The 16272-nt window shown below is 31.1% G+C and overlaps 1 protein-coding gene across 1 annotated transcript in view; it reads left to right on the forward strand.

Moving 5' to 3' along the window:
* Positions 1–1765: 1765 nt before the first annotated feature.
* The window catches only part of LOC110026533 (transcription factor VIP1-like), a 27362-nt gene continuing 12855 nt past the window's right edge, over positions 1766–16272 (forward strand). The window contains exons 1-3 of the mRNA XM_020727502.1: positions 1766–2399; positions 2849–2880; positions 2913–3007. Coding sequence (XP_020583161.1) covers positions 1849–2399; positions 2849–2880; positions 2913–3007 — 678 coding nt within the window. The 5' untranslated portion in view covers positions 1766–1848. The remainder of the gene's footprint in view (positions 2400–2848; positions 2881–2912; positions 3008–16272) is intronic.

A 16272-nucleotide genomic window follows, 5' to 3' on the forward strand; every position in this document is an offset into this window, starting at 1 on the left:
GAATAGATGTATCCAGACAAGCCCCATAGAGCTGAATGCATGTTACAACTTTCATGTCCCTCTAACCAAACATAGAGAAGACTTATTCTCTCATTCTCTCATTCTTCTCGCAGCATCATTTTTTAAGAGCTAAGAGAATCAAAGAACTAAACACCTCAAAAAAAGAGTTTTTGTAAACAAAAGGAAGCCTCATTGGCTTAATGTATCAAGCTCTCCAGGGTAGGACATTGACTAGATAAATCATATATGTGAGTCATATCTTTAAAAATGACAAACTGCAACGCTTCTTACTATCCAAAAGGGTTCCCCAAAAATCTTTGAAGTAGATCAACATTCCAGTGAAGTTCCTCAGGACATGTCTAACCAACCTTAACCTTCAATCAAGGTTTCTAGTCAAACTCGCCCATACTATCTGATTTCCTATTTCATACTTATACGAGCTAGTCAGACCTTCTAAACAAACTAGCTGACAACTACTTAGCTATATCATCGAACTCAATGAGCAGCTCTCCAAGGCAAAAGGAAGAGAGTTCTCCACTATTAGCAACATACCACACATCAATTAACAATATGACAATCAATACCAACAGTCTTTTCATCAATGAGTCTGCTCCAACTCCTTATTATGATCATAAAGTCTAGTTTTATGTTAATTTACTAAACCCCTATGTGAGTATACAGGCTCCTAAAGTGTATAAATAAGAATAAAAGGGAAGAAAGGACGACTTCTCTTGCTCTCGCTCAATCCTATACCCTCAAAAAACTCTCTAAAAATCCACCCTCTTTTTCTAATGTTGTGATTTTATTCAGGGATTTACTAATAAAAATATCATATAAATAATATAAAATTTTGGATATTAAATGAATGAATATATAAATATATATATTGTTTATGTTATATACATAAAATTCCCAATCATTATCTATTAGCGGCGCTAAACAACACAAATGCTAACTACTGAAAAATATTTTTAGATAGAAGAAAACTGCATATGCTTATAACTTCAAAAAATTATGGTGCTAGAAAAAAAAAATGACGCACTTGCAGGAGCATATTTTTAACCGTCTGGTAAGCAGCATTTTTTTTATCTAGGACATAATTTTTATGTAATTACACAGTTCGCATCTAAATTTTCATATTTACCAATATAATACTTGAATTTTATTATTACATAAACAATACCATTATCATCACCTTTTAAAAGCGAAACACTGTAATTAGCGCTGTGACTTTAGCTTGAAGATCTTTACTCGCTCTAAAATCTATTCAAATTTTGGCTCAGATTGAGATTGAATTAAATTAAATGAGCCAAAAATTTGGATTCAATTTTTTCAAGCTGATTTTGAGCCATATATGAATTGGCTCGCAATCAGCTTGTATTATTTTTTATTTATAAAAATTATATATATAAACTATGTATAATTAAATATAATGAGTCACCAGCCAATTTCGAGCAGATTTCAAGCTAGAATAAATACATAACTCAATTTGAGCTAGTTGGTTCAAATTTAGAGCAATTCGAGCTGAAATGGATTGAAATAACTCAATTTGAGCTATAACGGTTCAATTTCGAGCCAAATCGAACTGCATTCAATTTTGAGTGGGCTCGGCTCGAAATTGAATATAAGGAGCCACAAGCCGCACTAGATCTATTCGAGCCCGCCCCAACTCCGCTCAAATTGGATGGTTAACATTCCTAATTGGAATATGTGTAACATATCCAAATATATAATAATTGTGCTAGATATGTAAATTTTGCTATAAGTAATGCATCTCTTTCACTTGAAATCTGGGGGCCGTCTTAAGAGTCAAGCCGCACCACCGACTCTAGAGAAAGCTCGTCGCCCATGGACCCGAACCGGCCGCCCGATATGCTACCGACAAACCACCGTTTCGGCGGCAGCCAGATCCAACAAAACCCTAGGAGCTCCGGGCACCGGAGGGCCCAATCCGAGACCTTCTACCGCTTCCCTGAAGAATTCCTGTTCGACTCGGACCCGGATTTCAACCTCGCTGACATCGAGTTCCCCTCACTTTCCGATGACAACATCTCCGGCAGTAGTTCCACCGCCGCTCCTGCGATTTCTACTGAGTCCGGCGGAAAATTGGAGCATTCGAAGGCGCAAACAGCGTCGAGGACCGCCGGAGGTGGAGCTCACTTGAGGAGCTTATCGGTCGATGCGGCGTTCTTCGAGGGGATGGGGTTCCAAGGAGCTGGCGTTCCTGGTGGTGCGACCGTGGAGAAGAAACCGCAGCATCGGCACAGCAGTTCTATGGATGGGGCTTCGTCTTCGTTCGAAGGAGAGTCTCCGCCGTCGCAGTCGGATTACGCGAAGAAGGCGATAGCGGCGGATAAGCTTGCGGAGCTGGCTTTGATCGATCCGAAGAGAGCCAAAAGGCCTGATCTCTCTCTAATCTTTATTTGAGGCTTGAATGCTTATGTGACGATTAGGACTTATGATTCTTGCTGGAGTCGATTTGTTATTGAATTCTGATCAATTTTGACCAACCTGCTTTGAGTGCTTTTAGCCGTATTTCGTTTTTTCCAAATTTAGCGGGCATCTACTTTATAGCCTGGTATTTCTACTTATGCTCTGAATTTTAATTGCTTTGTTTTCTGAATTGGGCTTTCTATATTAGAAATTCATTCGATGTTATTCTGGATTGAATGGCGTGGACTATGGAAGTTTTGGTCTCTTTCGCTAGTATATGATCAATTTGTTTTTATTTATTTATTTTCGCCTTAGTTTTGTGTGATCATAAAAAAATTGAAAGAATTATTTTGGAACGACATGTTCTTTGTTTCTCAGCTTTTACCAATTTTTTTCCCTCTTTTTTGTGCTGTAGAATTCTTGCAAACAGACAATCTGCTGCAAGATATCTGCTGCAATTAGGCAGATTTTCATACAACTCCATTCTTATATGTTTACTAGTGAGCTTGAGCGCAAGGTGCAAACGCTTCAGACAGAGGCAACTACCCTCTCAGCACAGCTTACTCTGCTGCAGGTACTCTAGTTTCATCCATATAGACATATGCCTAACTGAATGTTTTTGGACTAATCCTTATTTATGTCTTCCATTGCATTCTGAAAATTTAACCGTGCTTTCTAGGAATACTTCATGTCCTATAATTCTGAGAATCGTGGATGAAATAATCTATAGGTATTACATAGTAATCACTTGTTGGGTCTTTCTACTTGGATCGGGCATCTCTAACATTCCCATTTCATGCTTGTTTGCTTGGATCACTTTTTTTTTTCCTTTCACCTATAAATTATGCTGGGAATAAGGTTATTGGAACTTATGGTCCATTATGTGGTTCTAAGATGTTTTGGTGTATAATTCTTTCATCTTTTATAAATTCGGTATTCTGTTGTTTAAAATTGCATAATGTAAGTATCTTACTGTTGGAAAAAATAAATATGAGAGCAAGGAAAAAAAAAAAACAGAGCCGAAATAGTGCCCTCAAGAACTCAAGCATAAGGTTAATGGAAATACATGGTTTAGAGAGATTAACTAGAATAAATTCATGATCACACAGAGAAATATATCTACTATAACTAAGAAGATTACTTCAAAATTTCTTTCAAAGGTCTTTAATATTGTGGTAGTTTAGTGGAGCAATTAGCAAAGAAACAAAAATTAGGAGAGAAAAATCAAGGACCTTTACTAGTATTTTATATTCACAATAACAATTTTTTTTTTTGCTTCCACTGAACTTGCCTGGTGCATAACATGTTTTTTTACAGCACCACCATGCTTGAACCAACATCAACATGCTTGTATTGACATCACAATGGCTGAACTTTGTTGAGGTAGTCCATCATGATCAAACAATGAAAGTGCCAAATAACTTACCTATCAACTTTCCATTTTTTCTCTCTCTTTTTTTTCTATTCTTCTTCTCTACCTCTCACTTTTTCATCTTTGACTTTCTCGATCTATTTTCTATGTTATTTTAAACTAAAGCAACACAATATGTTCTCCTTCCGGTAAGCACCAACACACAAAAAATGAGAGATATAAATTTTAAAACTAATTAATAATAAAATTACCAAAAAAAAAATCTAAGCCAAAAATTCATTTTTATTTTGGTTTTATGCTTATCATCTGGAGCAAAAATCTACTAGTTAACGCCAATTAGGTAACGATTTTTTTAAGTCACTAAAGTTGGGATCTTAGACTATCAATTTTATTTATTGAATGAAAATAAATTGGGTCAGCATATCCTTATCCATTTTTTAGTCACGACTCAAGCTGGATCGTAAAACCATTAGATTTACTTTTAGATGAGTGTAAGACAAGTTTTGATTGAGCATGTATACATTGTAATTTACTCTGCACGCTTACTAATTATATTCCTTGGGAAAATTAAACAAAAATTGATAATTAATCATTTCAATTTTTGAAAAGATGCTTATGATTCAAATTTATTTCAAAAAATCATGATTTAAAAATCTTCGTGAAGTTTTTAATTTTTGTGATAGGGAATTAAATCAAACTTGGTTCTATTAGGTTTATTTTTAACTTAAAATTATGCTTTGATTTGATTTTCTTTTGTTTAGATTGATTTCTTGTGTTCATCTGCTTGATTTATCCAGTATAATATAAGTTATGATTGAAATTTGGTAAAAATTTTTTGTAAATTATAAATTTACAATCAATCTTTAAATTTTAATTTGGCAGTTAAAATTCTATATTGCATGATATAATTTGGTATGGATATTTTTTGCACTTTTTGTCAAAATTGCATACTTTTAAACATTGACCATCTGATGATCCGATTAGGAGAGTAGATGTTTTAGATTCGACTTTTGTTAAAAAAGATAGAGGTAGATCTAAAAAGACTTGGACTTGTTGTATAAAAAATGATGTTAATTTATTAGCATTAAATGAAAATATGACACTCTAGGGCACAATGGAGAAAAAGGATTCATGTACCCTACCCCACTTGGGATAAATGAAGGCTTCTTGTTGTTTTTGTTGTCTCAAAATTGCATACCTAACAAAACAAGAACAATCATGTTATGTACCACTAGAAATTGAAATCAATACCAAATCTATCAATTATTTTGATTTGGTTTCAATTTGATGCATTGTTTTAACTTGTTGTTTTGTTTAAATTTGAAGTTTTAGGAAGCCAAATAAGCTGATGGTAATTGAAAATTACATAATTCAATTTTAACGAACTAATTAAACTTATGGAGCTGGTAGTTTATAAATTTTTCCTTTTATTTTAAATTAGTATCAAACCAAATAGAATCAAGCAATTGAACAAAAAAAAAAATTCAATTTAACTGGATCAGGTCAAGCGAAAATATAGTTTTTTTTTTAATTTTGTTATTTAACCCAACCAAATCATGTGGTTCAATTATATATATATATTTTCAATTTAAATTATTTTTTTCAAGGTGATCATTTAAATTTCAAACTATAGTTTGTTTGGAATAAATTCAAATCATGCACACAATTTAATTTTAGGATCTGTAGTGATCAAACATCTACCAATCAAATCTGTCAATATGGTGATATTAATGGCAAGCGCGTGCTTTCAATTTCTGTTCGTAGTGATTTATTGATAAGTACTCATTTGAACTCCATACAAAACTCTATTGAATTTTTGTGCAGCGTCAGGCATCTACTTGCTTTGATATTTTAGAATCTTTGCATTTAGGACCGAGTTATTGCAAACAGCCAATGAAATGTTTTGTATTACTTTGCTGTTGCGAAAATGATTCATGTATTTTCTAAGCGTTATGGTAGTTGACAAAATAATCATGGTATCTCATGAAGGTAATATGTGTGGTCTTGTGCTCTAGATGATTCATAGAGTGCCAATAGACTACAAAAAATTCGTACAAACTTAACAGTTTTGATTTACATCATTGCATTGGTCGTATTAGTGCCGTAATAATTATATTCCTGACCTTACCAGAACTCCTCACACAATGTTAATATATTATAATTTTTTAAAATTTTTACTTTTTTTTTTATGATAGACCTATTTTTTTTGGTTCATCTATCCTATTAGGAGTTACCTCACTACTTTAGCCATCCTTGTGCCTCAGAACTTTTGTTGAGCAAGCACATGTTTAGCTTTATCTACTAACTAAATTAAGCTTTTTTGTCGCCGGAAACTTGAGGGTTTTAGATGTTTCATTCTCAACAATATTTGTGGATGAATCAGCGTTATGGTAGTTGACAAAATAATCATGGTATCTCATGAAGGTAATATGTGTGGTCTTGTGCTCTAGATGATTCATAGAGTGCCAATAGACTACAAAAAATTCGTACAAACTTAACAGTTTTGATTTACATCATTGCATTGGTCGTATTAGTGCCGTAATAATTATATTCCTGACCTTACCAGAACTCCTCACACAATGTTAATATATTATAATTTTTTAAAATTTTTACTTTTTTTTTTATGATAGACCTATTTTTTTTAGTTCATCTATCCTATTAGGAGTTACCTCACTACTTTATGATAGACCTATTTTTTTTGGTTCATCTATCCTATTAGGAGTTACCTCACTACTTTAGCCATCCTTGTGCCTCAGAACTTTTGTTGAGCAAGCACATGTTTAGCTTTATCTACTAACTAAATTAAGCTTTTTTGTCGCCGGAAACTTGAGGGTTTTAGATGTTTCATTCTCAACAATATTTGTGGATGAATCCCTCTTGAAATGTACTTCTTGGTAAACCAATGGGTTATCTCTATGGGAGTAGAACTAAGTGGATGTGACGGTTTGCTTTGCATGAGTGGTACATTTTGCAAGTTAGAGAGAGCTGAACCTTGGCATTTCAAATGAAACAATGTTGATTCCTATTCATAATGCCATACAAAGCTAACATGGCAGCACTATTTTACTGCATCATATAACGTTCTTTATTGTTTGAGCATTCTATCAGTTGCAGCGCTCACAATGATGCTTATTTCTCTCTTTTTAGTATTATATCGATGTACACCTTCATTGCAGGTGGTTCATTTTTGTATGTGGTAAGCATTCACCTATTGACTTTATTTTTTTTAAAGATAGATTGTGTTTTTATTCATAAAATTTGATCCTTATCTGCGTTGGTCCTTTGGTTTACTTAGCTCGGTAGTTAGATCCTTATATTTTATAGAAAAAAAGGTTTCATTTAGATCCTTGTTAAATTGCATTTATGGGGCAGTGTTTTGATGTCCTCCATTTCTCTACTAGTTCTTCTCGAGCTTACTTGGAAGATTTTAAATTAGAACAACCTTATTCTAGAATGAACTAAACTGCAATATAGTTCAAATTTTGGTTGCTTCTCATGTGTAGTCTACTCGATTATGTTTAGTGGAATTAAGCGATCGAAATGCATTATTATGCACTGTATAATTGTTCTATTCGTAAGTAGTGGAGACACCAATCATAATTAGAGTTAGGTTACCTTTTGGCTTTTTGAAACTTTAGAAAGGTTCTCAGTTCCTTCTTTTCAGAACTGGAGCTGACTATCGTAGGGATATAGCACTGATCGAAATAAAAAAAGAATAGGTTGGTGCAGTTGGATCTATTCATCTATTCGCTGAGTTAGTCATCTAATACGCGACCACTATTGTTTGCATCTCCAGGGATATAGCCATATCGTAGGCATACTCAAAAAGATCTGTTAATCTATTTGAGTTCTTTTTTTAGAAAAAAATTTGTGTTGAAATAGAAAAGGTCATTTACTCAAGTACTTGTATCATATTTTCTTATATAGAAGTGTGGTTAGGCCTTTTAATGAACAGGATGATTAATTGTTCTGATTTATTACTATCATTATCAACATGTATGATTCACATTTTGTACCACGTATTGCCTTCAAAGTTTACAAAACATGACTAAATTAATGTCTATCATTGAGTTTATGAATGCTTTTAAATTATTTTTACATTCTAAAACTTTCAATTACTTAATTGTATCAACGGAAAATTGGTTGTGTCGAAATCAATGTTAATAATAAATCACATTTATGAATTTTTAGGATCTTTACGATCAATTCATTTGTTTATGTAAAAGATAAAAACAAAGTAATTATGTAAATGTCTATTATTTAATACCATCTGTAGAAAATTCTAGTGGCCTTAAAATGAAATGCATTTGTATGCTGCACTATTTGAGAGAAAACTTGCACTGAGAACAACAAAATGAAAATAATTTGCCGTGGATGTTTAGTTCTAGCAATGCATCTTAGAAGCTGACATACACCAAATCCTGATTTTGTGGTTCGTTTTATCTTTTTTGCTTTAAATAAGTTTGACATGTCATTGTTTGAATTGTTATAGAAGCATGCGATGGAAAAGCACTCACTCTATTGCTTTGCTTTCATCATAAATATGCTTGCAGAGAAGTGTGCATCTTCTTGGAAGTAGTGGTGATTTTATGTATTTAGATTTAAGATTTACATACATGCCAGTCAATTCCTATGTATTTATATATCTGACAACTTCTATTTTTAACATGCATGCCAGCTCACCTATGCATGAAATTGTGTTTTTTACTTTTTGAAAGTTAAAATGGTGGTATTTTTGATGTGATGTGAAAGATTTGGGAGTTATAAATGTAAAAAGAACAGTTTAGGTGTTAAATATGTAAATACATAGAAACTGGGTGGTATGTATGTAAATGCCTCTTTATGTTTTACTAATTAGCATAGTAGAACCAAATAACCCATTCAATTCAAGCTTTACCCGCTTTAACACCTTCTAAAATCATGCAAAGGAGCCCTATTATATTGTCTCCTCTATGGATGGAATGTGCCATTTAGTATTTTTAATAGTTTGTTAGGTCTAACTAATTACTTCATTGTTTCAACACTATGTATTAATTTCTAGTTAACATTTATAGAGTCTAGGTCACTGCTATATTCCGAGTTGCTAATTTATACTTATTGATTGATATGCTGTTCTTGTTTCCACCCCTTTATGTTGCATTGTTCCTTCATGATGACCTTCTCTGCTAGCCCGTTGGCTACTACGAACGCCTTGATTTAATGCTATTTTCACTGTTCCACATCATGCATCGTGTTAGTTGCAACCCTATTGCTTACTTTCTTGCCTTTGCTGTTGGGATATTGTTGCGGCTGTTCCTGGTACAACAACAGTCCTTTGTTCGAGACTTAGCAATTGCTTTCCTAGATTGGTAGATTCTAAATACAATTAGGAATTAGATTATTGGGGAATTGCCACCATCGTATTTAATTAAAATTTCCTGCTTTAGTAAAATTTTATAGATTTTGTGTAGTTTATGAGTTTGGTTACTTTGAAGCCTATAAATTGGACAGGTGGGCATGAAAAATTCAGTAGACCTTGAATATTGAAATCATATTTTATTTTTGGGGCCTTTACATGCATACCACCCACTTCATATGTATTTACATATATAACGTCTAAATTTTGTTTTTTACATTTATACTCATATCACATAAAAAATACCACCATTTTAACTTTTAAAAAATGAAATACAATTTTTTATGCATCGTTGAGCTGGTATGCTTGCAAAAATTGAAGTTTAGGTGTTATATATTAAATCTTCCTTTAGTGTTTTAATATTTCTGTGTCTTCAGATGTATATCCTTTGACTGTTTAATAAGTGTGGATGGCTACTTCCAAAGATGAGTCTCCTGCTAAAAGCTATCATTAATAAATCTATGAATCTATTGACAAAATTATTTTATGATCTGTAAGTTAAGGAACCAAGAGCTAATTGGTTTATTATTAACAAATAGTATTTCAGAAATTAGTTATCAATTTGCTTTATTGATTCAATAATTCGAACAAACATGAGTTGTTTAGTTTCATAGCAAAGGATTGATTCAGATTCTGATTGATGTTCACGTTTGTATATGATTTTAGATTTAATATCATTTTGATTATTATTTTCTGGTAACATCAACAAGTAGTGTTTTAGGAATTACATGTTATAATTCTTGAATTTAATTTTAGAAATTACATATTAATTTTTTATTTATGTTTTCACTTTTATTCTATTTAAGATTTTGGTTCATGAATGTATTTATGTTTAAATTTTGATTTGGTTTTAGATTTAATAAATAAGGTGTATAATCATAATATAAGTGTATTTTTTGCATTAAATCTTTCATTTAAAAAAGATTTATCAGCATTTTTTTTTTGGGGCATTTACATATATACCACACAATTCTTATGTAGTTACATATATAACACCTAAAATTCTTATTTGAATGTATTCCACTCAAATCTTTAACATCACATCAAAAATAACACTATTACTGTATTTTAAACTGAAATACTCCTTTTCATGCATATAGGTTTATGGCTAAAAAATAACACTATTACTGTATTTTAAATTGAAATACTCCTTTTCATGCATATAGGTTTATGGCTCTAAGATCTTGTAAGTTTAGATATCAAACTTTGGTTGTTAGAGATGTAAATGCATAGGAATTGTGTGGTATGCTTGTAAATTCCCTTATTTTCTTTTCCAATGGATCAATTTGGGCTTACATGACTCCTATATTGATGTTTAGATTTTTCTTTAGAACAATACGTCATTAGCGCCATTGTCCTATCATGAGTATTGTTAAAAGTTTTTTTTTTCCTAGTTTAATTCTTTGTCTAAAATTTCATCAATATTCTTTGATGATTTGTAGCTTAATTCATTGTCAATTTCTTGTCTAAAAGGTTTAATGAATCATATACTAAAGCAAAGTAACCTCTAGGCTATCAAATGTTTAGTTGCAACATATTTTAATCATTGAAAATATTGATAGATGTCATACGTACCTTATTTGAAGTACTTAAATTGATCTTGTTGTTGATCTTCATAATCAATGAATAACAAATATTATTTTTAATTATATATTTCTTATTATGTTATATAGATTTTGTCGTTGTATCAACAATTTGTTCAAGAATATTGACCATTTGTCATCAATTTTGTTGCAACAAATTCAAGTATTTTGGTATAATCATATTTTATATTTTTAAGAATTCTATCTATTCTGACAATAGCTCATGATATCTCTCTCTAAAAGAACGGAGAAAAATAATTTTTGACCTATTGAAATTATTTAAAATTGTAGATGTATCAGCTTTGCTCTACGTCTTTTATCATTGAAATTGCGTATTTTATTATTTTGTTAATATAATACAATCATATATTCTACTTCTAGAGGTATTATGATACAATCTTACGCTTTTATACAAAAAATAAGAGTAAAAGCTCAAAATAGTTCTTCGACTATTAAGAAGTGCCCAATTTAGTCTCAGAGTTTTAGAATAATCCAATTTAGTCCCAAAATATAAAAAAGTACTCTAAATTGGTTCTAAAATATATTTTCCGTTAACTTTAACGTCGGCCTGCATGAATTGAATGACATTTTTGTCTTTTATATAATTATTCAAAATTCATGTTGTTTGTATATAAATTTATTTTTTATTTGTTGTTGAAAAGTTATAATTTTTAATTTGCGTTAGCAAATCTCTTCAATATGGTCATCATTTTATTTCATATAAAAAATTTTAGAATCAAGAATTATGCATTAAGAGCTCGTTCAATCTGAAATTATATGAATTACTCGGTTGCAGTTAAATTTTTTATTTTAATATTATTTATTAAATAATGCATTTTCAAATAGTTAAAGTTAATGTAAAAAATCAAATGAATGAATTTACTTTACGTTTAAAATATTATGTGAATGAAAAAATTATGTGATTTATGGAAAACCACTCGTATTTTTGCACAAATACTTTTCAATATATATATATATATATATATATAAACGTAAGACTGTAATATTAAATTGAAAATAATTTTTTCGGACTTATTTGTTATGAAGTAATTGAGTGAAAAAAAGTAAAATTATATTTGGTTGGATTGATGAAATATTGCGTGCTTATTTCTAAATGTTAGGCTATTGAGTTCAAGCGATGATCCAACAAAAAATTTCATATTTTTCACTATAATAGAAACAAAATTATGAATAAAAAAAGTATGAGTAAACAGACCTCTTGTTTTCTTATATAGTTTTACAATAGCGGAATGAGCCAACTACATGCCAATCTGTATCAACCTATTTGCAAATATGTCACGCTGCCATAAAATTTTTTTTTGCTCTCTGCATTACATTTATAAAGGTAAATTTCATTAATTTATGGATCAATTAGTTTGTATCAATATGTTTGAACAATTTCACATCAAAACAACCTAGTTTTATCAGAATATGTTAATACACCATGCCATCATAATTTTTTTAAGATGTAGCAAAAAATTTTAGTTTTCAAAATAACAACAGCATCAAACATATTATTTAATACAAAGCATCATTGCCTTTGAGTGTAAAACTGCATTGTCGTCTTTGAGTGTTATGCTATAAAACTCCAAAATACTAATGATGCATTTATAAACCGATTATTATTCAAAATAACTCCAAAACTATAAAAGTCGATACCCCATGAAATCCTTCAAACCTCACTAGCCAATCTTCTTCCTTTCGAAAGTGTAAACTTGTTAACAAACAAAAATATCACATTAATATATGTAAAAGTAAACTACACAATTCCTTACAATATTTTATTTAGTAGCTAACCAATATTCTTTTATTAATCGTTCCTTGTGTTAACACATCCAATATGGATACTGTTTGCGAATCACAATGTCGATCAGTATCCCTTAATTTAGCATAGAAAAGAAAAATTAATTTCACAAAGACAAGGGCATTCATTTTTTATTTTAGTAAACTCAATATAAGAATTCATTATACTTACTATTGTGCTCCAGTCATTTGATTTTCAACATACAATTGATCTTGTAAGATTTCCTCGACTTGGAGCGATTGAGCAAATTGAGTTTTCGCGATCTTCTCTTTCATGTTATCACAATTTATGTTATTGTGCTCGCTTTATTTGCATTTGCTACTATGTAAAACCATTGTTGACCTACTTATACTTCTCTTTTGTGAGTCATTTGGTTGTTCATCTACACATCTTCTTAACTTTAGTGATCGGCCCCTCTTAGGTTTATTATATTTTGGTGGTAAGAGACATGTTTTATTACTTTTATGTCATTCATCGGGACCAGTGATTCATCAGGACCAGTGATGGACATAATATTGGGCTCATAAGTTCTTTTATACACATCAACATTGTTATAATTATGAATAAAATGTTCAAGGTCAAGCTCATCCTCATTGATTGCAGCACATGCATGAATCTACAACTACAAGATATATCATTTAAGTTGAAAACATAGTGTGCCCCTTGCATTGTTGTGATCTGGTAGTTGTCATCATCAGCCTTCACTCCAATACAGTTCCAATATTCATATATATTTTTTCGAATTGTTTCTCCAATCTTTGAACAAAATTTAACGTTTCACTTTATTGAACTCCATCTTTTTTCTTGCATCCTTATCATCACCAAGGTTTTAATATTCTTAAACATAGCCATAAAATGCTACTCTCTTGCCTCCAAAATGATAAAGTTTAAGCATACACACATATTTTTAAGTAGCGTATCACATTTGGAGATACAATTGAAGTGTGTCCGAGGCCACTCATTTAGTTACATGCATCTCGACAAATCTCATTCGACCTTCCAAAGAAGTGTGTCCGAGGCCACTCATTTAGTTGCTTTTTAGCTAACCAATGATAAGCATTATGATCCAATTTAGCCAATTCTTCCATGTATCTATATTGATTTACTATAGCACTCTTCGCTACAGTCTACAAAATATTTTTCAAGCAACTCCCTTAAATATCACCAACTTAAAATTATATTGCAGATGACACAGACTCTATTTATAACATCCGACAATACTCTCTTAGAAGCAAGCATCAATTCCTTTTATTTGCTGAAATAAATGTAAACTTAAATTGGTTGTAAAAAAATATGTAAATCTCTAGCCAACAAGTCCAAGAACCACTCCCAACTATTTCTGGTTTCACTTTCAAGAATTGCCCATGCTTTTGGAAATATGTTATTATTACCATCCAAACTAATTGCAGTTAATAGTTGACTCCCTTGTGTTCCCTTAAAAAAAAAACCATCAACCCTAAATATTGGTCTGCAACTTACGAGGAAGCCTTTTTTACATGCTTTAAAGCAAACATGCATCTCGACAAATCTCATTCGACCTTCCAAATCTGTGTTTTGTTTGTTTTTACAAACACAGTTGTTCCTGGATTTTTTTTGCAATTTCCATGCGGTAATCTCATATCTTCTTGAATTGTTCATTTTTCATGTGCACCAACTTGCATGCCTTGCTGTAGCTTTCCTAGCTTGTGATTTTGAACAATGTAACTTCAATTCATCTATTACTTCATTTCTAAAAAAATTAGCTTTGCACCACGGATTCATCATTTATTCATAATTTCTTTGCTATGATAACTCCACGAACAAGTATACTCTTGAAATGATCTTATCTGCCATGATTGACTTTCTCATACTTTAAATATACAAATGAAATGAACAATTAGACTTCCTGCAAATAGCTCAGCACCTTCCTTTATAAATTTGTAAGAACTTTATATTCTCTCCCCTAGCATTTGACCAATTTTGCACAGCTACTTTATACTCATTTTCAATGCTAAATAACATTCCCAGTTCAAGATCATATTTTTGAAACTCTGCCATAAGATTGAAAACTGGCCACTTAACACTATCATTTTCGTCGTTGTTATGAACACTGATTTCATCATTGAAATTCATACATTCACTATCAAATTTCTTCCCAACGTTTCATTGGAAAATTGAATGCATTCGTTAAAATATATTTTTTATTTTTATTTGTTATGCCTGTGAATTCAGCAGAAGGATCAACGTTTCTTTCAAATAACTTGTCATATTCATGAATGTCATAATCATTGTCTATATCATCTGAAACATTATACTCAAAGTTTTCATCATCATCATAAGAATTTTTCATCTCACATACCACTATATGTTTATCCTCATCTTTGATATTTTCTAATTTAACGTCTTTCATTTCACTCAAACCACTAAAGAGTTGTGAAAATTTTGTATCATCAAGCCTTTCAGGTACAATTTCGTATAAGTCAACACTTTCAGTTACAACAAACATTATTCTTAATTTTTTGGCATTCACAAATTGAATTAAAAAAATGCTAAAATAACTCATACCTATGCTCTTCATCGATGGACCATCATGCTTGTCTCCCCCTTTGTAACCATGTGCTTAATAAATCACTACTTCTCGTTTGCACGTTGAAAAAAACCATAAACCAAATGTTCTAAACGAAAGAAGGAAGCACTTCTTTTACTTTAAATTAATTTACTAAATCTAAAACACAGAATAAAAATAGATGCCAAAATAAACATGTACATAGTACAATCCGTGAATTGAGCTACACAATTCTATATTTAAATTCAAAATTGAAAGAATCTACCGAAAAATCTGAACATGAAATTGCACAAATATTAATTTGTGTTGAAAGGATTGTACATAAGTATGTACAACACAAAAAATGAATTTTTTTTTTCCAAAATATTTAATAATAGATTTGTTCCTTGTATAAAATTTTAATGCATTCTTCAATCTTCTTATTCATGTGAATTCAACAGAAGAATCAACATTGCTTTCAAATAATTCTTCATCTTTATGAATGTCATAATTACTTTTTAAAAACTCTTCACAATCATCTAAAACGTTATATTTGAAATCTTCATCATCATCATAAGCGTTATTTCACTCATCTATCTCTATCCGTTTATCCTTGTCCTCGATATTTTCTAGTTCAGTACCATTCATTGCTGTCAAATTTCCAAAGAATTGCATGAAGTTTGTATCATCAACCCATTTAGACAATTTCATTTACTCAAATATTTTTAGTGATATCTCCTATAATAAACAGTAGCCTTAGTCCTACGGTATTGCAAGCTGAATTAAAACAATATATTGAAATAACTCATACTTCTGTTCGGCATCGATGGGCTATCATACTTTTCACCTCCTCTATTAACTATTTTTTAATAGACCACCATTTCTTGCTGCACACTAAAATAAATCACAAACATTAATGCTCTAAACTTATCTAGTTTAATTGCACAGAGTGATCTTAGCAACATAATTAATAAGCATGAGTAGATTCTTGTCATTAAAATAAAAGAGTTAATTAATCAGAATATTAGATCTCCCTCAAAGAGCTTAATCTAATATAACGAACATGTCATTCAACATCTTCAAATCCAACATAAATATTTATAAATATATCCAACATAAAATTAATGTACATGTTGTTTGGCTGGATTTAGGCTAAATCCA

This window comes from Phalaenopsis equestris, unplaced genomic scaffold (assembly GCF_001263595.1).
Source record: "Phalaenopsis equestris unplaced genomic scaffold, ASM126359v1 Scaffold000376, whole genome shotgun sequence".
NCBI lineage: Eukaryota > Viridiplantae > Streptophyta > Magnoliopsida > Asparagales > Orchidaceae > Phalaenopsis > Phalaenopsis equestris.